The sequence below is a fragment of the Aquarana catesbeiana genome, linkage group LG07 (genome assembly GCF_042186555.1).
Source record: "Aquarana catesbeiana isolate 2022-GZ linkage group LG07, ASM4218655v1, whole genome shotgun sequence".
In the NCBI taxonomy this organism is placed as follows: Eukaryota; Metazoa; Chordata; class Amphibia; order Anura; family Ranidae; genus Aquarana; species Aquarana catesbeiana.
In genome coordinates, this window is record NC_133330.1 from 302,611,601 (window position 1) to 302,639,279 (window position 27,679).

General features: G+C 42.4%; 1 protein-coding gene across 1 annotated transcript; it reads right to left on the reverse strand.

Moving 5' to 3' along the window:
* On the reverse strand, nt 1-27,666 carry LOC141103704 (cytochrome P450 4B1-like). The gene is made up of 12 exons (XM_073593596.1): nt 27,378-27,666; nt 23,295-23,439; nt 23,163-23,207; nt 22,069-22,196; nt 20,266-20,390; nt 12,677-12,828; nt 5,545-5,651; nt 5,118-5,308; nt 3,708-3,841; nt 3,556-3,620; nt 3,265-3,347; nt 1-252 (listed from the first exon to the last, which is right to left on the reverse strand). The coding sequence occupies exons 1-12, from the start codon at nt 27,567-27,569 to the stop codon at nt 63-65; spliced, it is 1,557 nt and encodes a 518-aa protein (XP_073449697.1). The 5' UTR covers nt 27,570-27,666; the 3' UTR covers nt 1-62.
* Nucleotides 27,667-27,679: the final 13 nt, after the last annotated feature.

Below are 27,679 nucleotides of genomic sequence, written 5' to 3' on the forward strand. Positions count from 1 at the left end.
TTTTCCTTGTGTTTTCATTTAATTTTTAAGAAATTTACAAAAATGAATACCAGTTTAAATAATTACACATCTTTCTTTTTGGAGAGATCTATTTTCTTCAGGTTCAGGTGTATGCCATTTAAGGACCGTAGGACTAACTGAGCAAGTATTAAGGGTTCCTTTTCTTTATCTGGGTATACTTCAAACCTCTGCAATGTCAGTGCAAGGGCCACCTTCATCTCATTCATAGCAAAATTCTGTCCAATACAGTTTCTGAAAAGAGGAATAAACAGGTGTTAGATTTTTGTAATACTGTGGTACTATTGAAGTATTGTGTGTGCTGTTTGTACTACTGTAATGCCCTGTACACACGGTCGGATTTTCCGACGGAAAATGTGTGATAGGACCTTGTTGTCGGAAATTCCGACCGTGTGTAGGCTCACACATTTTCCATCGGATTTTCCGACACACAAAGTTTGAGAGCAGGATAAAAAATTTTCCGACAACAAAATCCGTTGTCGGAAATTCCGATCGTGTGTACACAAATCCGAGGGACAAAGTGCCACGCATGCTCAGAATAAATAAAGAGATGAAAGCTATTGGCCACTGCCCCGTTTATAGTCCCGATGTACATGTTTTACGTCACCGCGTTCAGAACGATCGGATTTTCCGACAACTTTGTGTGACCGTGTGTATGCAAGACAAGTTTGAGCCAACATCCGTCGGAAAAAATCCTAGGATTTTGTTGTCAGAATGTCCGAACAAAGTCCGACCGTGTGTACAGGGCATTAATCTTAAAAAGTTAAGCTGTGTACTAAAAAGGAAAATCAGATGGGAAAATTTGGAAGACGAGCTGCCAGCCGATTTTCGAATCGTTAGTATGGTGCTTTCAACAGCCGATTTCGCTTTTTCGTCAGACAAAAGATGGATGTGCAGACTATAAAATTTGTCGGATGTGAACTCAACGTCCAATTTTCGTTTCATCAGTACAGTTTTTGTACAGTTTTCGTATGCAAAAAATCGTAAGAGCAAGACTACGCATGCTCAGAAACGAAAGAACACATACAAAACTATTCAACGCATTATGTCACTTCTGACGCTGTATTCTGTCGTCCAAAAATTTGTGTATTGTGAGTAACCTCTTCACTTTCGACATGAGACTAGCATGCCACAAAAAACGGACGTTTGGTCGTCCCGAAAATCTAAGCGTGTGTATGAGGCTTTAGTCACACCTCCTCACCACCTCACATGTGGCAGTGCTTGGGCCTGGTGATTTGACACTCAGGTACTCGATATTGTCACATAAAGAAGGAGTCCACCTCCCAAATCCCAGAAGTCTTCTGAAGTTTTTTTTCTAAAGGGCAGGGTGGCACTGCCAGAGAAGATAGAAAGGTCAGTACAAAGTGGCCTCTTCCACACTGGCCATCTGATGAGGTCCACCTGTCAGTTTTCCAGGCAGACCTGATCAAAGGTCCATTCATCCCTATGCACAGGCAGGTGTAACGGACTTGTGTCAGTTTACACCCACCTACCTCTGGGTCTGATCTGGTCCACTAAAAAGACCAGAAGGGTATCTGTCCTCTTCCATTTAGGCAGATCGGATTGGAGGGCTGTAAATAGATGGCAAAGTCTGTTTACTCCTGGCCGCCCGTAGAGCAGAGTGAGCTCTGTCAATGTCCGCTTTGCAGAAACTGAGCAGATACAAAAGTGTCATCCACCCGCTCTGCTCTGATTAGCAGGGGTTGCTGCCGAACAAGCTGCTGAATAGGCCTTTGCTTTGAATTCCAACTGGAAAAAATACCATTGTAGGTCCAAGTCACTTCTGGTTTGATCACTTTGTTGCCAGTCAAGCCTTGATGAAGAGACCACTTAGACCCCCGAAATACGTTGGCTACTTTTTGAATTGTACCCCTGACCTTTAATGGAATAAAGTTGTATCTGGACCTCTTAGCAGTGGTGTGTCGCTTCAATTTCAACTCTTTTTACATTACACTAAAAGCCAAGGAGACTGTGAAGAACCTCTAGGGTGTAGAAGCCGCCTACCCAGGAACCAGATCATTTAAACCAACAGTAATACCTTAAGATGAAAATACCACTAAAATAAACCTACGGTCCAGCACTATCTTTCCACTTTCCTCAACTGATCAGCAGGGGATCTGTGAGTGGAATCTGCCCCGTGTGAAGGAGGTCTTAGGCATCGGTTTTTCAATACATAGCTAAACTTTATCAGGGTCACTATATTAAACAAAGAAGTACAAGAAGCAGTAATACACATGAACCCAATCAGATATTCTCTTTGATCATTTTAAGCTAATGGCACATTGAAAGAGGATTACTGAATGGCTACTCTGGGTGGGTTACATGTTAAAATGCTACACTATCCAAAACTGATATTTCGTTTTTTTTTCTGGTTGTTGGAAAGAATAATCACATGCTGGGTTTTTATATTAGTTAACTCATGCAGCAAAAATGATTTGGAAGTACACGAGGGACTTTAAGGAATACTTTGCTCCCAGGTATCTCACTTCTTGCAATCTTGCAAATGAATGCACATACATTATTGTAGATGCAGTTCCAAATGTATTGCAATCTAGAAAGGTAGAAGGACAAGAGGAGATGAAATACACAAAACTCTTCTAAGGCACACACACAGCTCCTCTGTCTAGAAGTCCATAGGTGGGTCTCAGCATTCACTGTAGGTTTTGTTTAACTTCATTCCAGCTCATTGACCCTATCAAGGACTGATTTGGACGAATGGGCTCCAGACACACAAACTACACAGAGGGTCACAAACTCTAGTCCCAGGCTGCAGGAAAGGGGCCTCTCTCCAAGCACATGGCCTGCTCACAGGGCAAACTCCCCTCAGCCAAAAACTCTTCTTCCCAAAGGGGAGGATTGAAGGATCATTCTAAAACAAAGCTCAAATGTTTTATAAAACTCACCAGTGTTGGCCAACTGACAAGACAGAATTCCCCATTGGCATACAATGCTTATTTCTGGCTAGTCCCACTAGCCGGGAAACGGCAGTGTATGCAGATGGGGAATTCTGTCTTGTCAGCTGGTCAACCACTGGGAGTTTTATAAAACATTTGAGCTTTTTTCTAAAAGGATCTTTCAACCCTCCACCTTGGGAAGAAGAAGAGCAATTGAGCTAGGTTTTCTAATGTGGTAGACTGACTGTCCTCTCTCCCCAGAGTAGTTAGCTACATTGAGCAACAGTCATGTGCATGGGCAGCTTATGTGATAAAAGCATATATTTCAGATAGTTTTCTGTAGCAGCAATACCTTGATCCAGCTGAGAAGGGGAGGAAAGCATGAGAATGTCTCTTGGAGGCATTTTCTGGTGAAAACCTCAATGGATCAAATACCTGAAAACAAGAAAGACCGTTATTGTCCCCAGAAAGACAGCTGTATCCCCAATAGAAAAGCAGTTCCACAACTTTCTTATATTTAAGAACAAACAATTGTCTGCAGTCATTTTCACCAATGAAATATGAACCAAAGTCTTCTTTTTTTTGGCCACTGGCCACTGTTCTGTTTGAGTATGACACAAAATACCATAAAAATGATAAGTACCTCTGGATCGTCCCACAAGCTAGAGCATCTGTTGATAGCGTATAAACTAAGCAGAATATTAGTACCTGTGGAGACAGTAAGGACATAAATAATTTTGGGGTATTACAGATTCAAGCTGAAATATTGTGGAGAAAAGAAAAACAGTTGCTGACCTTTAGGCAGGCTCCGACCATCACAGAATGTGATTGGTGAGGTAAGTTCACGAGCTACTCCTGGCACAGGTGGATACAGTCGCATGCTCTCCTTAATACACATAGTGGTGTACGGCATCTTACCCAGATCATCCCTGATCACATACACAAAGCATGCACTTTTTATGGCAAATAAAAACTCCTTACTTATGTATATACACAACTCTTAACTCTCTCTCTTTATATATATATATATATATATATATATATATATATATATATATATATATATATATATATATATACGGGGCGTAACATGTGTTAGGCCCCTAATTTACTGCTGTGTGCCCCAGGTCCCAACACCACCCTCAACTGCCCGGTATGTTTTCTATCCCCTGGAAGGTGTGCTCTTGTGCAAACTGCATGCTGCGGAAGCAGAGTCGATGTCTGCCGGCGGCCCGCAATTGCCTAATACAGAGGCAGAATGGGGATCTGCCTTTGTAAACAAGACGGATCTCCATTCTGACGGGACATGTCAGAGATCTACTTTTCCCAGTGATCGGGAACAGTGATCTCTGTCTTGTCCCAAGCAGCCCACCCCCCCCCACAGTTAGAACACACCCAGGGAAAACAGTTAACCCCTTGATCGCCCCCTAGTGTTAACCCCTTCCCTGCCAGTGTCATTTTTACATTGATCAGTGTATTTTTATAGCACTGATCAATTTAATAATGTCACTGGTCCCCAAAAAGTGTCATTTGGGGTCAGATTTGTCCACCGCAATGTCGCAGTCTCGCAAAAATCGCAGATCACCGCCATTACCAGTAAAAAATAATTACAAAAAATAAAAGTCCCTAAATCTATCCCATAGTTTGTAGACCTCTTTATTTGTTTATAGCGCAAAGGTGATCAAATACCACCAAAAGAAAGCACTATTTGTGGAGAAAAAAGGATGTCAATTTTGTTTGGGTACAGCGTAGCACGAGTGCGCAATTGTAAGTTAAAGCAACGCAGTGCTGTATTGCAAAAAATGACCTGGTCATTAAGGGGGCAAATCCTTCCGGTCCTTAAGTGGTTAATTGCACCCTAATGTACCTTGGAAACATACCAGGAAGCATATGCGTTAACCATCTGTGCCTTGCAGTGCATCACAAACAAGGTCATTGTCCAGTCTTAGGTGCATGTTGGTGCATTGGTAGCCCATTCAAAATAAATGGGCTGCCTTAATAAAAAACTATGTTAACCTCCAACATACTTAACTTTAATGTGCATGCAGTAAAGCAACACACAAGTGTGAAGGCTCCCTAAACATTTTTGGTACCTCGCTCTGGCCTGTATTGTTGTCTGTGGCTCTGTTGGGAAGATATCCCCCCTCTTCTTTCAATAATCCTGGTTTAGTGCTACACAAGATAAAATATAAAGAAAATTCTCACCATTCCACAGTCTTCCGGTCTCCCAGGACCTCTCTAATCTCCTCTCGACATTTCTCTTGGTGTTCAGGGTATTTGGCCATACAATATAATGCCCAGGAGATCCCACTGGCTGTTGTGTCATGTCCTTCAAACATGAACGTGTCCACCTCTGCACGCATGTCCTCATCAGACAACCCCTGACCTTTCTCGTCCTACATAAAATAAAATATCTTATATAATAAAGATAGATGATTTGTATCACACAACAGACTTCTGGTTAGCAATGCAGCTGCAAAATAAAGCTAGTCACCACCGATCTTTTTTGGTTCGCATGGTTATACTTACTTACACACCTTAGCAAGATAATAACAAGTTTTAACATATTTATTTTAGCAAAGCCTCTCTACATTAGACAAGTGCAGATAATAAAATAGGTCCCCTAAACTACCTTAGCACAGAGAAGAATGTCAAGAAAATCCAGATGTCTCTTCTGAAGGATCTTCTCTAGCTCTTTCTCCTCCTTGAGAGATTCTTTCCTTTCCTTAATGACTTCATCTAGTAAGAAAAGAACCATATATAAGGAAATATTGCAGAATACAAAGTTACCTGAAAGCAACCATCCACCAACTATGCACTAATGTAGTGTGATATTCATCTCTTGCTGTTTGAAAGTCTTGGGTCCTTTGGATTGCATTGCTAAACCTTTGATGTTTGAGATCTCTTATAAATGGGATCCTGCAGACATGGAGAAGACATGGTGAAGAAAGTAGTAGACAACACTGAAGAACTGTCACCTTGCTACCACGTAAAGTAGTGAGTGTACAGCTGGTATAACAGTGTAAATTTGCTGTCCCCTCAAAATAACTCAACACACAGCCATTAATGTGTAAACCGCTGGCAACAAAAGTAAGTACACCCCTAAGTGAAAATGTGCAAATTGGGCCCAATTAGCCATTTTCCCTCCCTAGTGTCATGTGACTCGTTAGTGTTACAAGGTCTTAGGTGTGAATGGGGAGCAGGTGTGTTAAATTTGGTGGTATCACTCTCACTCTCTCATACTCGTCACTTGAAGTTCAACATGGCACCTCATGGCAAAAAACTCTCTGAGGATCTGAAAAAAAGAATTGTTGTTCTACATAAAGATGACCTAGGCTATAAGAAGATTGCCAAGACCCTGAAACTGAGCTGCAGCATGGTGGCCAAGACCATACAGCGGTTTAACAGGACAAGTTCCACTCAGAACAGGCCTTGCCATGGTCGACCAAAGAAGTTGAGTGCACGTGCTCAGCACCATATTCATTGGATCAGGTTGTCTTTGGGAAATAGACATATGAGTGCTGCCAGCATTGCTGCAGAGGTTGAAGGGGTGGGGGGTCAGCCTGTCAGTGCTCAGACCATACGCCGCACACTGTATCAAATTGGTCTGCATGGCTCTGATCCCAGAAGGAAGCCACTTCTAAAGATGATGCACAAGAAAGCCCGCAAACAGTTTGCTGAAGACAAGCAGACTAAGGACATGGATTATTGGAACCATGTCCTGTGGTCTGATGAGACCAAGATAAATGTATTTGGTTCAGATGGTGTCAAGCGTGTGTGGTGGCAACCAGGTGAGCAGTACAAAGACAAGTGTGTCTTGCCTACAGTCAAGCATGGTGGTGGGAGTGTCATGGTCTGGTGCTGTATGAGTGCTGCCGGCACTGGGGAGCTACAGTTCATTGAGGGAACCATGAATGCCAACATGTACTGTGACATACTGAAGCAGAGCATGATCCCCTCCCTTCGGAGACTGGGCCGCAGGGCAGTATTCCAACATGATAACGACCCCAAACACGCCTCCAAGACGGCCACTGCCTTGCTAAAGAAGCTGAGGGTAAACGTGATGGACTGACCAAGCATGTCTCCAGACCTGAACCCTATTGAGCATCTGTGGGGCATCTTCAAACGGAAGGTGGAGGAGTGCAAGGTCTCTAACATCCACCAGCTCTGTAATGTCTTCGTGGAGGCGTGGAAGAGTACTCCAGTGGCCACCTGTGAAACTCTGGTAAACTCCATGCCCAGGAGGGTTAAGGCAGTGCTGAAAAATAGTGGTTGACACTTTGGGCCTAATTTGGACATTTTCACTTAGGGGTGTACTCACTTTTGTTGCCAATGGTTTAGACATTAATGGCTGTGTGCTGAGTTATTTTAAGGGGACAGCAAATTTACACCGTTATACAAGCTGTACACTCACTACTTTACATTGTAGCAAAGTGTAATTTCTTCAGTGTTGTCACATAGAAACGATAGAATAAAATATTTACAAAAATGTGAGGGGTGCACTCACTTTTGCGAGATACTGTACATCTATCTCTGTTGCCTCTCTCTGAGATTTCTATGTTTTTGCCGGCAATTGACCGATTTAAAGTCTGTTGTGTTTTATGTGTTTTTATTGCTGTGCACACTCTATTGTTTCGCAACCGATATTGATACATGATTATCTCTGCAACTGTATTAAGCCTTTTAAAAAAAAAACAAATTAAATAAATAAAAAAACAAAACTGTATTAAGCCTTATGTTTGTATGTATGTTAGCCTGTTTGTAAAATGCAACTCTTTGTTAAATAAAGGAATTACCAAAAAAAAAAAAAAAAAAAGATGCCACATTTGAAATTCAGTTCAGCAACATAAACTATAAAAGAGAAAAGTCAATAGACAGCACTGAAAAAAGCATGTGTAAAAGAAGTAAACCAACCCAGTCTAATAAATATATAGGTTAAGACGTCTCTAAAAGCCAACCCAGGGCTTCAGATGTGGATATGACTGTGTATGGCCTAAGCCATTGCCGCTCCAGCAATGTCCCCTGACATGTTTTGTCCCGCCTACTGGTGCTTGGTCACAGAGGTTCCTCTGTGACCAAGCCCCAGTAGACAAGGCGAAACATGTCAGGGGACTTGGCTGAAGCAACACTGGCTGAGGCCAAATGCAGTCATACAGTGCCTTGAAAAAGTATTCATACCCCTTGAGGATTTCCTCATTTTACAACCAAAAACGTAAATGTATTTTATTGTGATTTTATGTTATAGACCAACACAAAGTGGCACATAATTGTGAAGTGGAAGGAAAATGATAAATGGTTTTCAAATTAAATATCTGCAAAGTTTGGCGTGCACTTGTATTCAGCCCCCCTGAGTCAATACTTTGTAGAACCACCTTTCGCTGCAATTACAGCTGCAACTCTTTTTGGGGATGTCTCTACCAGCTTTGCACATCTAGAGAGTGACATTTTTGCCCATTCTTCTTTGCAAAATAGCTCAAGCTTTGTCAGATTGACTAGAGAGCATCTGTGAACAGCAATTTTCAAGTCTTGCTACAGATTCTCAATTGGATTTAGGTCTGGACTTTGACTGGACCATTCTAAACACGTGAATATGCTTTGACCTAAACCAGGGTTCTCCAAACTACGGCCCTCCAGCTGTTGCGGAACTACGTGTCCCATGAGGCATTGTAAAACTCTGACATTCACAGACACAACTAGGCATGATGGGATTTGTAAATCCTGAACAACTGGAGGGCCATAGTTTGGAGACCCCTGATCTAAACCTTTCTATTGTAGCTCTGGCTGTATGTTTAGGGTCGTTGTCCTGCTGGAAGACGAACCACCGCCCCAGTCTTAAGTCTTTTGCAGACTCTAACTGGTTTTCTTATAAGATTGCCTTGTATTTGACTACATCCATCTTCCCATCAACTCTGACCAGCTTCCCTGTCCCTGCTGAAGAAAAGTATCCCCACAACATGATGCTGCCACCACTATGTTTCACGGTGTGGATGGTGTGTTCAGGGTGATGTGCAGTGTTAGTTTTCTGCCACACATAGTGTTTTGCTTTTAGGCCAAAAAGTTCAATTTTGGTCTCATCTGACCAGAGCACCTTCTTCCACATGGGCAAATTGGACTTCTTATGTCTTTCTTTCAACAATGGTTTTCTTCTTGCCGCTCTTCCATAAAGGCCGGATTTGTGGAGTGTACTACTAATAGTTGTCCTGTGGACAGATTCTCCCACCTGAGCTGTGGATCTCTGCAGCTCCTCCAGAGTTACCATGGGCCTCTTGGCTGCTTCTCTGATTAATGCTCTCCTTGCCCGGCCTGTAAGTTTAGGTGTACAGTCATGTCTTGGTAGGTTTGCAGTTGTGCCATACTCTTTCCATTTTCGGATGATGAATTGAACAGTGCTCTGTGAGATGTTCAAAGTTTGGGATATTTTTTTAGACTTAACCCTGCTTTAACTTCTCCACAACTTTATCCCTGACCTGTCTGGCATGTTCTTTGGCCTTCATGATGCTGTTTGTTTACTAAGGTGCTCTAACAAACCTCTGAGGGCTTTGCAGAACAGCTGTATTTATACTGACATTAAATTACACACAGATGGACTCTATTTACTAATACTAGTAATTCACTACTAGGTGACTTCTGAAGGTAATTGGTTCCACTAGATTTTAGTTAGGGGTATCAGAGTAAAGGGGGCTGAATACAAATGCACGCCACACTTTTCACATATTTATTTGTAAAAAATTTTAAAAAAACATTTATAATTTTCCTTCCACTTCACAATTATGTGCCACTTTGTGTTGGTCTATCACATAAAATTCCAATAAAATACCTTTATCTTTTTGGTTGTAACATGACAAAATGTGTAAAATTTCAAGGGGTATGAATACTTTTTCAAGGCACTGTATCCACATCTGAAGCACTGACCGGCATCCTACCCCACATATGTCCACACTTCTGAATTAGTGCCTGATGCCTGCTCCCACTTTCTGAATACCGGTGGAGACACTTGTTATCCCCTATCTTTGAGCCATGCTCCAAGTCTACACGTGATCACAGTGTAAAATAAATATGTTTCTTTCACCGGCCCTAAGTATTCACCTAGGCATAGAAAATACTCAAGGGCCACACTTGAGTTCCCTTATAACAAGTTGGTTGAACACGGCTGGCTATGTTTCTGTTACCTATGTGATTTCTAGCTGCTGGGGCCTTATGGCTACACAATAAGTACCAAGTAGCTGTATTCAGCCCTAGGGCCACAGGTTGAGAACCCAGACACCAAGCACATCTTAATGGTTATGCACAGATACCAAGCAGGGATAACCAAGCACACAGATCATGTTAGTGCTGAAATCTACCTTATCATAACAATACCTATCAAAAGTACCTCCTAATTGCACAGGAGCGTAGGAGATTTGCTGCAACATGCATCAATGACAGTGTGCACATGCACTTTGTCAGCACAGGGTGACACTAGAAAGTGTGGAAAACTTGCAGAGGCAGGGGAGCAGCAAAGCATGGCATTTCAGGACAGAGTAAAGATAAGTAGGTAGAGTAATGCCCCATACACACGATCAGAAATTCCGTCAGAAAAAACTTGGATGGTTTTTCCGACGGAATTCCGCTCAAGCTTGCCTTGCATACACACGGTCACACGAAAGTTCTCTGAACTTCGACCATCAAGAACACAGTGACGTACAACACTACGACGAGCCAAGAAAATTAAGTTCAATGCTTCCGAGCATGCGTAGAATTGTTTCCGAGCATGCGTGATTTTTTTGAGCATCCGAATTGCATACAGACTAATGCATTTTCGGATAGGAACTTTTTCCGACCGAAAAATAGAGAACCTGCTCTCAATCTTTTGCTGGCTGGAATTCTGCTAGCAAAAGTCCGATGGAGCATACACATGGTCGGAATTTCTGACCAAAAGCTCACATCCGACTTTTGCTGGCGGAATTTCTGATCGTGTGTACGGGGCATAAGGCCTCTTCTTTTCACATGTACTTTTGGATTCAGGTGACACTGTGCTGACATGACCTTGGATGAAAGCACAACCAACTGGTGTTTCCATGGCAGGGACAGAGCTAAAAAACCGTATCACACAAAATGTGTTGTGGCGCTGCAGTAATTTGTGGCCATAGTGAAAAGTAGGTGTCTTAAAGAACATGGTGTATTGTAGCACACCTTTTAACATAGATATGAGCATAGGTGTGCGCAGCCTATTGCATTAGGGTGTGCACCCCAAAGCTTAAACACACATGCGCAGTAGTGCAGTGGATGGTGTCAGCAGAGCTGTGGATGGTGACAGTAGTTTTTTGTTTTCATTATTTTATTTTGTTATTATTGTTTACAGTTTTATTTATTTATTATTTCTTTATAATATATATATATTTTTTTAATTATTATTTTTTTACAATTTGTTAGGCACCCCATCAAGGGTCTTTGGTGAAATAGCAGAGAAAGGGACTGAGGACAGAGATTCCCCAGTTTCTCTCTCTGTAGCCTCAGCTGCCACGGGGGTAGATGTGTTCAGCAGGGGGAATCTGCATCACACAGGGTGATTACGGTGTGCCCTGGCACACACAGCACAAACAAGGACTGTAAAAGATGAATTATAAGTACAGAATTATTTTAGAAGTTGAATAAGAAAACTGCTGCTCTTTGAAAAATTACATAGACGACACTAAACAGTTCAGCAGTCTTTTAGTAGTGACTTCCTTTGCAACTCTGCATTTGGTCGCATAACATTTCACAGCTACAACAAAAGTGAATGAAGGAATACGTCTCTCTTCTAGGTGCTGGGATTGCAGTTCTGAGCAGGGTGATGATAGCCAACCACCCAGCAGCCTTCATTCACTGTCGGTCCACTTTGTTTAAGGTCTGAATAGTGAATTATCTCCACTTAGGACCACCAGTCCGATATATAATTATTTGTACTGGCCTTCTCTGGGCAGGATGAATTTAACAATTTTGTCTTCTATCCATACAAACAGTAAGGTAAATGTTATCCAATTAGGCCTCATGTACACTGCTGCTGGTAAACGGACATTCAGAGGCAGTTGGCTGCTTTTTTCAGCTACCCCTGAACTCATTCAATATTATCTTATGTGTCCATGTACACAGGTTCATTTAATGTCGTTTTTAGGCAGTTGCCTTTAGAGGCTTTTCTCTGAAGGCAAAAAAATGAGTTCAGACGCCAAAGTTTCCGACGTTTCAGACGCCAAACGCAGCTAAATGCGGCATGTAAACGTGGCAAAACGGACGTTTTAAACGTGGGTTTTTATCTGTCAAGTTAAATCGTTCAGGAGAGGTTGTAAAAACGTCCCGTGTACATTAAGCCTAATGCCGCGTACACACGGTCGGACTTTACGGCAGACTTTGCCCGGCGGACGGATTTCGTCGGACAATTCGATCGTGTGTGGGCTCCAGCGGACTTTGTTTGCTCAAAAGTTGGACGGACTTAGATTTGAAACATGTTTTAAATCTATCCGTCGAACTCGAGTCCGGTCGAAAAGTCCGTTCGTCTGTATGCTAGTTAGACGGACAAAAAGCCACGCTAGGGCAGCTATTGGCTACTGGCTATGAACTTCCTTGTTTTAGTCCGGTCGTACGTCATCACGTACGAATTCGAAGGACTTTGGTGGATCGTGTGTAGGCAAGTCTGTTCATTCGGAAAGTCCGTCATAAAGTCTGTCGAAAAGTCCGCCGGGCAAAGTCTGCCGTAAAGTCCGCTCGTGTGTACGCTGCATTACTATCCAGTGGAATTGCAGACTGACCTGTGTGCTGATGCGCTGTCTTTAGAGCTCTTCTGAAGCGAAATCCATGAGGACTCAGATGGAACAGGAAATCGCTGTGGTAGGGTAGGCAGGTGAATCTATAATCCACCAGGTAGGAGAGGTCATATACTGCCTTGATGTAGGCACTTTCACTAGGGAGAAAATAAGCACACACAGATGAAAGCTCAGATTTAAATGCTCCACATTTTAATAAGCTTCTCTATTGCTGAATGACATAAAATGTATATCTTGCCTTACTTATAAATAAAAACCCACTAACCATGCATAGTACATGCATTATATGAGAGAGGGTCATAATATTTAGCCTCTGGTTTTGTGCAAGCTAAGCACATTTACAAGACTCTGCAGCTTGGGCTTCTGATTGTTGAATTGTACATTGCATTTCTACAACAGATTCCTAGTTTGACAAAACCACACTAAAGCCTCGCACACCCGATCAGATTATCGTATGAATATTCATCCGTTTTTTTGTTGCATGCTAGTCCCATATCGAAAGTGAAGAGGTTACTCAACAAATGAAACTTCGTACAACAAAATTCAACTTCAGAAGTGATGTAATGTGTTGAATTGTTTTGAATGTATTCTTTCGTTTCCGAGCATGCGTAGTCTTGCCCTTACGTTTTTTTTTTTTCGGACGAAAACTGTACCAATTAAACGAAAATCTGACGTTATGTTCAAGTACGATAAAAATTTTATAGCATGCACCTTCAGCTTTTGTTGTCCGAAAAGTCGGAATCAACTGTCGAAAGCACTATACTAACGATCAGAAAATCCGCAGATCGTTCGTCGTACGAAACTTCTGATTTTCTTATTGTGTGTACGGGCCTTTGCCCTGTCCATGTTCATTTGTCGTTGGTTGTCATTTTTAATTATTGTTAATAATTAGTATGCATCAGTCTGAGGACAAAATCATACTAACACATGCTTGCCAATAAAGTATCAAAAGGTAAAACTTTTTTTTTTTAGTTTTGGATAGAGTGGAGAGGGATTAGAGAACATAGTTACATAGTAGGTGAGGTTGAAAAAAGTCCATCAAGCCCTTCCATGGAAAAGTTTTATCCCTATTGTGGGGTCACCAGTACGGTATTGGTAAATTGAAATCATATCCCCTCTCAAGCGTCTCTTCTCCAGAGTTCAGTGCTCGTAACCTTTCTTCAGAACTAATATCCTCTAGTCCCTTTATTAGCTTTGTTGCCCTTCTTTGTACTCGCTCCATTTCCAGTAAATCCTTCCTGAGGACTGGTGCCCAGAATTGGACAGCATACTCCAGGTGAGGCGGGACCACAGTTTTGTAGAGCGGGAGAATTATCGTTTTATCTCTGGAGTTGATCCTCTTTTTAACGCATGCCAATATTCTGTATGCTTTGTTAGCAGCAGCTTGGCATTGCATGTCTATCATCTACTAGGACCCCCAGGTCCTTTTCCATCCTCGATTCCCCCAGAGGTTCTCCCCCCAGTGAGTAGATTGCATTCATATTTTTGCCACCCAAATGCATTATTTTACGTTTTTCCACATTAAACCTCATTTGCCATGTAGTTGCCCACCACATTAATTTGTTCAGATCTTCTTGCAAGGTTTCCACATCCTGCGGAGAAGTTATTGCCCTGCTTAGCTTAGTATCGTCCGCAAATACAGAGATTGAACTGTTTACCCCATCCTCCAGATCGTTTATGAACAAATTAAACAGGATTGGTCCCAGCATAGAACCCTGGGGGACCCCACTTTCCACCCTGACCATTCTGAATACTCCCCATTTATCACCACCCTCTGAACTCGCCCTTGTGGCCAGTTTTCAATCCATGTACTCACCCTATGGTCCATGCCAACAGACCTTACTTTGTGCAGTAAACGTTTATGATGGGGAACTGTGTCAAATGCTTTTGCAAAAATCCAGATACACCACGTCTACCAGCTTTCCTTTATCTAGATGGCAGTTCACCTCCTCATAGAAGGTTAATAGATTGGTTTGGCAAGAACGATTCTTCATGAATTCATGCTGATTACAGCTAATGATACAGTGATACAGTTTTCATTACTAAAATCTTGTATATAGTCCCTTATCATCCATTCCAAGAGCTTGCATACTATTGATGTTAGGCTAACTGGTCTGTATTTCCCAGGGATGTATTTTGGTCCTTTTTTAAATATTGGTGCTACATTGGCTTTTCTCCAGCCATTTACCATTATCATTGAAAATGAAAGTAAATGAATATCCCACATTTTGGGGGAAATATTCCAATGGGGACATTGGCTCTGGTAACCTAGTAGGCCCCAAGGAATTTCCTTAATTTTCAAGAATTTCCTCTCACTGCCTGTTTGGCTATGGGACAGGAAGTGAAGGGAAATCTCTGCAATGGGACACAGATTGCAAACAAAATCTGACAGGGTTTATAATGTATTAGAACAGTGACTACCTGAAAAGACCAAGGGATTTATATGATAAATTGATAAAATGTAGACACATCTGGGCCAACTTACAGAAACAAAGTTTGTACCACAATACAAAGAAAGAGGGGAAACCTAACATTTATCAGTTGCCACCTGAAAGGAAGTAGAGTAGAAATCTCAAAGTGAAGACTCCTGTTCCTTTGACAACTCAGGTTTACTTCCTATCATGTCTCTGGTGCAGGACTTGAGGGTAAGCCTGCCCTTTGGGGGCACAAAGAGCAATAAGCCTGGCAGAGATTTACCAGACAGTCCCATCAACAGATTTTGTTGCACTTAACTTGACTTTCTATATTATAGTTATCACTCCACAGAGTAAACATTTCTAGATGTGAGGGAGTTCCAATCACCAACTGGAAATGCATTTTGTGCAATAGCTAATATACCTAAATTAAGCTTCTTTTATTTCTACAGGCTCAAACACTGACCGACTTTAGAGCCCATAGTAGTCATTATTAATTGCTATATCCAGCCCTCAAAAATTCCATTAGCCTGCTCGCATTTTGCGAGTGGAATTTAGTGCAGGGGCAGGGGAAGACCAGGCTGACAATTTCCTGGCTGATCACTTCTGCAGTGCCGGCTTTTTTTTTTACAGGACATCAGAGCGGCCCGGAGGCCCCCCCGGGCCGCTCTGATGTCCTATAAAAAAGCCTGAACCTCTTCTGCCAGAAGCAATCAGCCAGGAAACTATCAGCCGGAGGACACAGAGCGTCAGGACCAGACTGCCCTTGGGCCGCTTTGAGTTGAGCTGAGGCTGCAGCACTCCCCTCCCTCTCTCTCCTCCTCCTCCTCTTGTGTATCACACACACAACGGGCATCTCCTGATGTGTGTCATGCAGCTGGGTCTGTGTTCGGCAGCGCTGTAACAAGGTCCTGCCCCCCTAGACCGGCTTGTGTGATAGTAGATGGAACACTGTAATTTCATGAGATAATTTATGAGGGCGTGTTTAGGGGTGGACTTAGGGGCGGCCAATTGGCTGTTCTCCTGACAGGGTAGGTTTGCGCTGAGTGATTATCAGCACAGCCCCCCAGAGGATGCCCACCCAGGACCACTAGGGATTGCCACCAATGATGACTACCAGTTATGCCACCCAGGACCACCAGGGATGCCAATCAGTGCCCATGATGCCAATCAGTGCTCATAAATGATGTCAATCAGTACCCATCAGTAATGCCTGCCAGTGCCTCCTCATCAGTGATGCCTATCAGAGGCATCTATCAGTGTCCATCAGTGCCACCCATCAGTGTCCATCAGTGCCAATCAGTGCCGCCTATCAGGGCCCATCAGTGCCACCTATGAGTGCCCATCAGTGTTGCCTATCAGTGCCCATCAGTGTTGTCTATTAGTGCCCATCAGTGCCACCTATGAGTGCCCACCAGTGCTGCAAATCAGTGCCACCTATCAGTGCCCATCAGTGCCGCCTAACAGTGCCCATCATTGCTGCATATTATTGGCCATCATCAGTGCCACCTCATTCGTGCCGCCTCATTAGTGCCCATCAGTGCCGCCTTATCAGTGCCCATCAGTGAAGGAGCAAACTTACTTTACAAAATTTTATAACAGAAACAAAGAAAAACTTTTTTTTTTTTTTTTAATTTTCGGTCTTTTTTTTATTTGTTTATCAAAAAATAAAAATCCCAATAGTGATCAAATACCACCAAAAGAAATCTCTATTTCTGGGAACAAAATGATAAAAATCCTGTATGGGTACAGTGTTGCATGACTGCGCAATTGTCATTTAAAAAGCGACAGCGCTGAAAGCTGAAAATTGGCTTGGGCAGGAAGGGGGAAAGTGCCCAGTATTGAAGTGGTTAAATTATCAATAAATATGCATAACAATGCAAGCAACAGCACAACATGAATTTAAGATAATGAAAAAAACTAAAATTATGGGCAAAGTCAAACATTATGCAGCCTTTCACTTGAAATACTATTCTGTTGACAGTTGATCCTGCCAGTGGACTCTATTCATTCAGCAGCGTAATCACACAGAATTGTAACCCCATGGTTAGGGTAGTCTTCAAAGGATATGTAGTTTTAAATGAATGTTATGGGGGGGAACAAAAACTGATGTGTCAAAGTTATTCAAAGAATGCATTAAATAAATAATTGATTTCACCCAATTATCGAAACACCCAATACGAGGACAATATGCGACCGGTCTAAACTATGTAGCATGTTCACCAATGCCAGGAGCATGGCGGACAAGATGGGTGAACTAGAGATACTGTTGTACGAGGAGGATTTGGATTTTGTGGGAATTTCAGAGACCTGGTTCAACAGCTCTCATGTTTGGCTGGCAAACATTCAAGGGTATACCCTATACCGCAAGGATAGAGAGGGTAAAAAGGGGGGAGGGGTATCAAGAATAATGTACAAGTGAATGTGAGAGATGACATCACTGAGGGAGCTAGAGAGGAGGTGGAATCCTTATGGGTAGAGCTCCAAAGGGATGAAGCTAAGGGGAAAATAATACTGGGAGTATGCTATAGGCCCCCTAACCTGAGGGAGGAAGTGGAGACGGATCTCCTATCACAAATTGGATTAGCAGCAAGGATGGGAAGTGTTATCATAATGGGGGATTTTAATTATCCAGACATAGACTGGGTGGAGGGAACCGCGCATTCATTTAAGGCTCGCCAGTTCCTTAATGTCTTGCAGGACAATTTTATGGGTCAGATGGTAGACGCACCAACTAGAAATAAAACATTACTGGATCTACTGATTACCAACAATACAGACCTGATCACGGATGTGGAAATACGGGGCAATTTAGGTGACAGCGATCACAGGTCAATTAGTTTCAGTATAAATCACACAAATAGGAAACATAAAGGGAATACAAAGACACTGAATTTCAAAAGAGCCAACTTCCCTAAACTACAAACCTTGCTAAAAGGCATAAATTGGGATAAAATATTAGGAACAAAGAATACGGAGGAGAGATGGGTTTGCTTTAAGAGCATATAAAATAAGGGCATTAGCCAATGTATCCCATTGGGTAATAAATTTAAAAGAGCGAACAAAAGTCCTGGATGGCTTAACTCCAATGTAAAAATGCATATAAAAGCAAAGGAGAAGGCCTTCAAAAAATACAAGGTTGAGGGATCATCCTCAGCATTCAGACTTTATAAAGAATGCAACAAGAAGTGTAAGGGTGCAATTAGGACAGCTAAGATAGAACATGAAAGACACATAGCGGAGGAGAGCAAAAAAAATCCCAAGAAATTCTTTAAGTATGTAAACAGTAAAAAAGGGAGGACAGACCATATTGGCCCCATAAAGAATGAGGATGGTTACAAAGGATGGGGAGATGGCGAAGGTATTGAATTTATTCTTCTCCTCAGTCTTCACGAGTGAATTGGGGGGCTTCAGTAACCAAAACTGCAGTGTTTATCCTCATGACACAACACAGGAAGCACCTCCATGGTTAACAGAGGACAGAATTAAAATTAGACTTGAGAAACTTAACATTAATAAATCACCGGGACCAGATGGCTTGCATCCGAGGGTACTTAGGGAACTCAGTCAAGTGATTGCCAGACCTTTGTTCCTAATTTTTACAGATAGTCTACTGACTGGAATGGTACCAGCTGATTGGAGAAAAGCCAATGTAGCACCAATATTTAAAAAGGGCCCAAAATACATCCCTGGGAATTACAGACCAGTTAGCCTAACATCAATAGTATGTAAACTCTTAGAGGGGATGATAATGGACTATATACAAGATTTTAGTAATAAGAACGGTATCATTAGCAGTAATCAGCATGGATTCATGAAGAATCGTTCTTGCCAAACCAATCTATTAACCTTCTATGAGGAGGTGAGTTTCCATCTAGATAAAGGAAGGCCCGTAGACGTGGTGTATCTGGATTTTGCAAAAGCATTTGACACAGTTCCCCATAAACGTTTACTGTACAAAATAAGGTCCGTTGGCATGGACCATAGGGTGAGTACATGGATTGAAAACTGGCTACAAGGGCGAGTTCAGAGGGTGGTGATAAATGGGGAGTACTCAGAATGGTCAGGGGTGGGTAGTGGGGTTCCCCAGGGTTCTGTGTTGGGACCAATCCTATTTAATTTGTTCATAAACGATCTGGAGGATGGGATAAACAGTTCAATCTCTGTATTTGCAGACGATACTAAGCTAAGCAGTGCAATAACTTCTCCGCAGGATGTGGAAACCTTGCAAAAAGACCTGAACAAATTAATGGAGTGGGCGACTACATGGCAAATGAGGTTCAATGTAGAAAAATGTAAAATAATGCATTTGGGTGGCAAAAATATGAATGCAATCTATACACTGGGGGGAGAACCTCTGGGGGAATCTAGGATGGAAAAGGACCTGGGGGTCCTAGTAGATGATAGGTTCAGCAATGGCATGCAATGCCAAGCTGCTGCTAACAAAGCAAACAGAATATTGGCATGCATTAAAAGGGGGATCAACTCCAGAGATAAAATGATAATTCTCCCACTCTACAAGACTCTGGTCCGGCCGCACCTAGAGTATGCTGTCCAGTTCTGGGCACCAGTCCTCAGGAAGGATGTACTGGAAATGGAAAGAGTACAAAGAAGGGCAACAAAGCTAATAAAGGGTCTGGAGGATCTTAGTTATGAGGAAAGGTTGTGAGCACTGAACTTATTCTCTCTGGAGAAGAGACGCTTGAGAGGGGATATGATTTCAATTTACAAATACCGTACTGGTGACCCCACAATAGGGATAAAACTTTTTCGCAGAAGAGAGTTTAACAAGACTCGTGGCCACTCATTAATATTAGAAGAAAAGAGGTTTAACCTTAAACTACGTAGAGGGTTCTTTACTGTAAGAGCAGCAAGGATGTGGAATTCCCTTCCACAGGCGGTGGTCTCAGCGGGGAGCATTGATAGCTTCAAGAAACTATTAGATAAGCAGCTGAATGACCGCAACATACAGGGATATATAATGTGATACTGACACACAATCTCACATAGGTTGGACTTGATGGACTTCTGTCTTTTTTCAACCTCACCTACTATGTAACTATGTAACTATCATTTTGCCCATAGTTCTATTACAATGTGTTTTATTGGGTTAGATGTCTTAAATAATGGAAACTGTCAATGGAGTTCCTTAATACTGACCTGTCATTCTGGCAGTTGCTATGGTAACTGAAGGCACATTTCATGATGGAGTCCAGAGTCATGAGGCTGACGTGATGGAAGAGTTCCACTGTCTTCTTATCTGGGATGATATGCTCCCATTTATCCTGAAATAACAAAAGACTATGAAAAGAACATACAATTCGTAAAAATACAACTATATTACAACTATACAACTATAATATTACAGCAGTGTTTCCTGTTTACTTATTTCATTTGCAGAAGACTGGGTATTTATTCAACATGAACAAGAATTAGCTTTTCCCCTGATTCTGTAGGAGCTGCCAGGAGAGGTGCGCTGTCACTTATAAACACAGGAGACGGACTTCTGCATTTACAAATGACAGCAGTAAGCTGTAAGAACAGGGCCAGTGCCAGAGGTGGCAGAATTGAGTTCCATCACATTCCGATGGAAAAAAGCCCTTGTTATTTTATAAAAGTATACATATTCAATACCTGGCCAATCCCTATGTAAGCAGAGAATCGCTGTAGTAGCCTCTGCTAAAAAAAGAGATCCTTGCTATTCTACGGGTCCTATGCCAAGGGGCTGTCCTGCGATTTAGTAATGACAAGGAGTTCCCCGCTTGGCACAAGTGCCATTCAGAGAACACCTTCTACTTTTCTCAATAAACACAAAGCATTCTCAAATTGAATGAGATGAAGACTGACGTGACTGTCCCTCCTCTCCACCTCATCCAGTTAGAAAATGCTTTGAATTCATGGAGAAAAATAGAAGGCGGTAAAAGGTGTGTTGCACCATGTGTTAATACAACGCGCAGCAATGCAGGGCACTGCCATTGCAACTGTAATTTGGGGTTCCATTTATTTACAATGGCACCCCAATGCACACTACAATAGATGATGGACTCACATTGAAGCAGGTTGCAAAGAAACAGTGATGCAGTGAATAGCACTTTCACCTAGCAGTAAGAAGGGTCGCTGGTTCGAATCCCACCCATGACACTACCTGCCTGGAGTTTGCATGTTCTCCCTGTGCCTGTGTGGGTTTCCTCCGGGTACCCCGGTTTCCTCCCACACTCCAAAGACATGCTGGTAGGTTAATTGGATCCTGTCTAAATTGTCCCTAGTATGTATGAATGTGAGTTATGGACCGTAGATTGTAAGCTCCTTGAGGGTAGGGACTGATGTGAATGTACAATGTATATGTAAAGCGCTGCGTAAATTGACGGCGCTATATAAGTACCTGAAATAAATAAAATAAATAAAAATATGCTACTGTGTGTTATGGTGCACTATATGAAAGAAAAATTGGCAAGCCTGGATTTCATTCCATCGCCATGTGTTGGCAGCTCATTCTAAATGAATAAGCTTCCTTAACGCAAGACACATTAACAATACAAATACCACAAGGTAATGTGTGTGCAGTAACATACCACAATGGAACATGCAGGTGTACGTAAATGCAATCAAAATAGGACAATTGGCATTAGTGGGAAATATAATTGAATTCAACCAAACCCATCTTTCTTTAGTTTTAGAAAATATTAATTTTCAAACAGATGACTGAAATGGTGGAGTCTATCTGTGATTATTGTTTATGATTATGTGTATCGTCTGTATTAGGCTGGATTCACACCTATGCATTTTTAGTGCTTTTTGCATTTTGCAGATTTGCACTATAGAACGTGTTCCATAGGAAACAATGTTAAATGGACTTTTAGTGCAAATCTGCAAAATGCAAAAAGCACCAACAATGCATAGGTGTGAATCCAGCCTTAGACACACTAACTTCAGCATGCTTTTTATTGCAAGATGTGTAATTACCAGCATGACATTCACACAGTCCGACATGAGCCCGACGTACGGCTTCAATACATCATAATGGAAGGCGGGAGTCAGAAGCCTGCGGTGCTGGAACCACTTCTGGCCCGATAACACCAGCAGCCCTTTACCTGAGTTATAAAAAGATTATGAAAGATTTTGAAATAAAAAATAATTTTAGAAGTCATTGAATGACATTTATAGAGTTGTGCAAGGATTTATGTTCCCCCCATTACTTTTCCCTTTATTAAGCACTTGTGCAATATTCAATTCATATGTACGTTATATTTTGTGCATCATTAATTTGAACATACTTTGCAAAGGTCCTCCCCCACTGCGCTCAGCCATTCTCTTACCTAAAAAATGCATATAGGCCTAGTCTGATCTCTGATATCAAAACCTCATATTCTGGCACTGGTATCCTAGAGTACAGAGGGGTTAGTTATTGACGTAGTGCTGTGAGGGTTGGGCTTAGGGTTATACTTACAGGGAGGGTTAATGTGAGTCTTACTATTAGACTTACAGAGGGATGGTGTGAGCCTTAGGGTAGACGTACAGGAAGAATTGGTATTAGGGTTGCAGGGAAGATTAGCGTTAGGGTTACAAAACGGAGTAAGCATTAGAGTTATGAGAAGGGTTAGTGTTAGGGTTATAGGTAAGGTTTTTGTTAGCGTTATAGGGAAGGTTAGTGTTACATGAAGGGTTAGTGTTAGAATTACTGTTAAGGTACAGGGTGGATTAGTGTTAGAGTTGGAGGAATGGATACTGTTATTTTTACAGGTCAGGTTAGTGTTACAGGGTAAGTTAGTCTTAGGGTTGCAGAGAGGATTAGGGCTATTGTTAGGGTTACAGGTAGTATTAATGTTATTGGAACAGGGAGGATTGGGCCACTAATAAGGCAATACATCCAGCCCTCCTGTACTGGGCCCGGCCCTGTCACTTCAAAAAGGGGGCCCAGGAACCTACTGAGCAGAAGGGCCAGCTGTAATGCCTTACTGCAGACACTGATCCTCTTCTGCCTCCCCCTGCTGCCTCCTCTGTTTCCTCCCTCCAGCTGTGCTGATTTGCTTTGTGTGTATTCAAATTATGTTACTTGCCAATCCATGGAGTAATGAAGTAATAGCCAAAATTATCCTTTGGATCTGCCAGGAAAAAGACACTACTATAAGAAGGTAGCATTGAAGTGAATATAATGTAATTCATTGAGTGTAGTGAATAGGAGCTCTTACCCTGTCTGGACAGAATGGCCTTCGCATAATCAGAGTGACAGATAGTCAAAGATGCAAAGAAATTCCCCAGCCATAATGGGTAGGCGTAAGGGTACTGTTCGGCGTAACGCATGATGACGTCCATGTCTTTTCCATCACCATGGAACTAAGGTTAATAAAAATACACAACAGACCATCAATTCTGAGTACACTCATTCACATAAGAAACATGTGATAATCCATAACCGATTAATGTTAATGCAGATAAAATGTATGATTAAAATGCCCTCTCTCAATCAGTAATGGGCGAAAAATCTGTAACTTCCCACGTTGTTCAGCTCTGTGTGTTGGGGGGCAGCAGTTGGTGTAACTAGGAGGGTTATAGGAGCAACAGAGCTCAGAGTGGGCTACATCACTGTGGATCACTAGTTGTCCAACTAGTCAGTGGGTGGGGCAATGGCACAGAGTGTACAGAATTACAAGCTCTGAATTGTTGTCACCCCACCATACTGTTTCCATATAAAGTTAGAAGTGGGTGGGTCACAAGAGTATGTCCTTTATTTTGCAAATCGTTTGACAAGCCAGTCAGATCCCGTATATTTGTTTCAGCTATGCAGTGTTCTGTTTGTTCAGTAAGAAGAAATATCCATGATAAATGGATACATAGGACATCAGAAAACCGTAGTGGAAATTTCAGGTACACTGAAGACACTATTCAGTCATGACCTTGCAGGCAGGTGACAGTCACCCACAGTGGCAATGCAGGGGGAGAGGAAGTCATGGGGAACAGGGTACCACTATGGTTTCCTGAGTCACTGGAGCAAACATCTTAGGTGTGACCAAGTCTTTTGAAGGCCCATGTCCATGGGTTTGGTGTATTCTTTGCGAGTGGGTAGAGTAGGGAAAGGTATCCCATCTAATAGGGACAGTACTAGCGAAAGGGAAAGCATAGAGTCACATCTCTCTACATACATTTCTGGTGTGGTACTCGAAGGCCAGGCCACATTCTGTCCCCTCTCAACAGACGCTGTTGGTTTGGCTAGAACCTACTTCTTCACGTTATTGGAACATGTAATGCCGTGTACACATGGGCGGACTTTTCGACCGGACTGGTCCGACGGACTTTCGACAGACTTTTGACGGACTTCCGACGGACTTTTGAACGAACGGACTTGCCTACACACGATCACACCAAAGTCCGACGGATTCATACGTGATGACGTACGACCGGACTAAAATAAGGAAGTTGATAGCCGGTAGCCAATAGCTGCCCTAGAGTGGGTTTTCATCCGCCTGACTAGCATACAGACGAGCGGATTTTTCGACTGGACTCGAGTCCGTCGGAAAGATTTGAAACATGCTTCAAATCTAAAGTCCGTCAGATTTTTGACTGAAAAAGTCCGCTGCAGGTCCGATGGAGCACACACACGGTTGGATTGTCCGCCGATTCGGTCCGTTCGACCAGTCCGGTCGTAAAGTCCGCTCGTGTATACACGGCATTAGTGTGCCCGGCTGGTTAGCTGTCCCACCAGGTTTGTTGTTAAGTGTTGCTGCAATACTTCAATACAAGTTTTATATTGCACCTGACTGTGTGAATTATTGCCGCCGCACCACGCTGCACCACACTTACAACCTTAACCACTTCAGCCCCAGAAGGATTTCCCCCCTTCCTGACGAGAGCATTTTTTGCGATTCTGTACTGCGTCACTTTAGCTGACAATTGCGCGGTCGTGCGACGTTGTACCCAAACAAAATTGACATCCTTTTTTTCCCACAAATAGAGCTTTCTTTTGGTGGTATTTGATCACCTCTGCGGTTTTTATTTTTTGCGCTATAAGCAAAAAAAGAGCGACAACTTTGAAAAAAAAGCAATTTTTTTACTTTTTGCAATAATAAATATCCCCAAAAAATATTAAAAAAAAATCATTTCTTCCACAGTTTAGGCTGATATGTATTTTTCTACATATTTTTGGTAAAAAAAAATCGCAATATGTGTATCGATTAGTTTGCGCAAAAGTTTTAGTGTCTACAAAATAGGGGATAGATTTATCATGTTGCTAATGCAAATGCAAATGCCTAGTTTACATAGGCATCTCCCCGTTCTGCCTCTCCTCGCCGCAATTGTGGGCCGCCGGCGAACATCGCGTACAGGTACACCCATTTGCCTTCCTGTGCCATTCTGCCGACGTATATGTGTATGCGGCGGTCGGCAAGTGCTTAAAACAGAGAATGTGGTTTTTGCTAACATGTTCAAGGTAATGTTGTGGTGATTTATTATGCCTTATTAAAATACATGTGATAGCGTTATAGACCATACAGAATACAACAACAACAGATAACAAGGACACATTATCAGATTGAAGACATCCTTGAAATCATAAGCAGAGTTCAAACTCCAGACCCCTGATAAGTGTACAGATTACAAATATTACTGCTGCCAATGTAAAGCCGTAAAGCCTAGTGCACACTAATTTTTTTTTTTTTGTTCAACCCAGTGGGCTGAACGAAAAATACTATAGAGCTCAGGAAGAGCAGCTGTACTAACAATCCAATGTTACAGTGATCTACCCTGTTGAGCTATTGTTTTCCCACCAGAACACACTGGCCAATGGCAGAGAGCACTGATTGGGTGTCAATCTTTTTTTGGTCATGCCCCTTCGACAGAAGCCAGCCGAATGGCCGGCTTCAGATGGGCCGGCTGGCTTCACATATGCCGAATGTCAATAGAAACCAGCCGATGCCCTTAACCAACAAAGATCAAGTGCCTAGAGATGCCAAGTGCCCCATGCGCAGCCCAATTTACATTCTGGCACAGATCCTATTTGCTGGGATGACAGAACTCCTGCGCATGCATCGGAGGGACAGCACCCCATGTTGGCCAATCAAGATGGCTGCAGGCTGGCACCCGGAAAAGCTGTGTAGAAGATGCACCGTTGAGGGACCTCGAACTGCTGAAGCAGAGGTAAGTATTGCTGACTTTAGTTCTGCTTTAAGAAGACAGTAAACAGTGAGGCATGATGCTAAACATATTGATAATTAGATTTTAGAAACACATACACTTTAAAGCGTAAGTTCAACCTTGGATTATGTTACATGTTCCACCCGTTTTTAGGGTGGAACATGTAACATGTTCCAGCATCTGCACCATCTCTCCCATCCCTGTGACAGAGGGTGGGGTATCTTTTTCCCACACCCACTGTCACAATTTGAAAACAGCGCAGCTATATGGGACTCTGTCCACATGGCTGCATCATTCATTTACAGTTTCTTGTGAATGAATAGACTACAAGTACCGTCATCCTTCGGAGCTGACGGCTTGTAGTTCTCAATGAACTACCAGGGTGCTGGTGAGAGCTCACGTAGTCTATTGAGCTTCTTGTGCTAAAGTAACTGCCTGCCTGTATTGGAGGTACGGGCAGACAACTATCCTGAGAGTCTGCAGGAGCAGGACATTACACCTGTGATCTGCTGATCCCGGGTGCAACGCTCTGCAGGCTCCTTAGCATAAAAAATTATAAATGCACATTTTTTGCCTGCATTTTAAATTTTTTTTCAAAGGGTGAACTTAGCCTTTAAGTTGCCAGTTTAAAAAATGCAGGTAAAAACATAGAAAAATCAAGTATTTAAAATAATTACTTTAGTGTTTTACTTATACATGATTTTTTATACACTTGCAACGTGCCTTGCTAGAAAATTTGACTACTCTAAGAAGAGTCAATTTCCTCTTTGTACATCATAGCCCAAACCTCTTCTGGGAGTGCCAATTTCTGCTGACCCAGCTCCTTTGCCCCTGCCTATTTTTATATAGCTGCTAGGGGAGGAGTGAAGATGAATACTATAGAGTGTCCCTTGAGTGACAGATCTGAGTGTGCTGGGGCCACAGACATTACATCTACGATGGAGGCACCAAGCAGCAGTCTCATGGATTTTGGATGTCTACACAAGGGAGGCTTGTATTGAAATAAATTATTTGGCAATGGGGTTTCTTTAACTGGGCTGCAAAAAAAAAAAAAAACATTCAGAAAAATGCACTTCTGGATGAATTATGCCAGACGTGCATACATACATTTTCCTTGCTGTACATTTACACACATAACCTCTTACCTCGTGAGCATTGCCATATAACCAGTGACGTTTAGGACCTGGAAAAGGACTAAATGCTCTGTTCAGCTCCCTCCATGTCACATACAGCTTGGAGGCTTTGAACAGAACATAGAGGAGGCAGAGCCAGGCAGTCCAGTGGCACAGATCATTGAAGCTCAGAGACGGAAAGCCAAACAGTCCAGTGATAGCCATGACACATTCCCTGACAGGTGCAAACAGGAAAGTAAATGTGACAGCAGGAAGCTCCTGACATCAGGGACAAAGAACAGTGTACAGAGGAGGAGAGAGGATCAGAAAGCAGA

Bases quoted from the DNA above. Each gene is read 5' to 3' on its own strand.
- LOC141103704 (XM_073593596.1), bottom strand. From the start codon at position 27,569: ATGGCTATCACTGGACTGTTTGGCTTTCCGTCTCTGAGCTTCAATGAT. The intron at 12,829-20,265 runs GTCAGTATTAAG...TTTTCTCCCTAG, and splicing joins AGCAACTGCCAGAATGACAG to TGAAAGTGCCTACATCAAGG. The intron at 3,621-3,707 runs GTCAGCAACTGT...CTGTCTCCACAG, and splicing joins TGGTCGGAGCCTGCCTAAAG to GTACTAATATTCTGCTTAGT.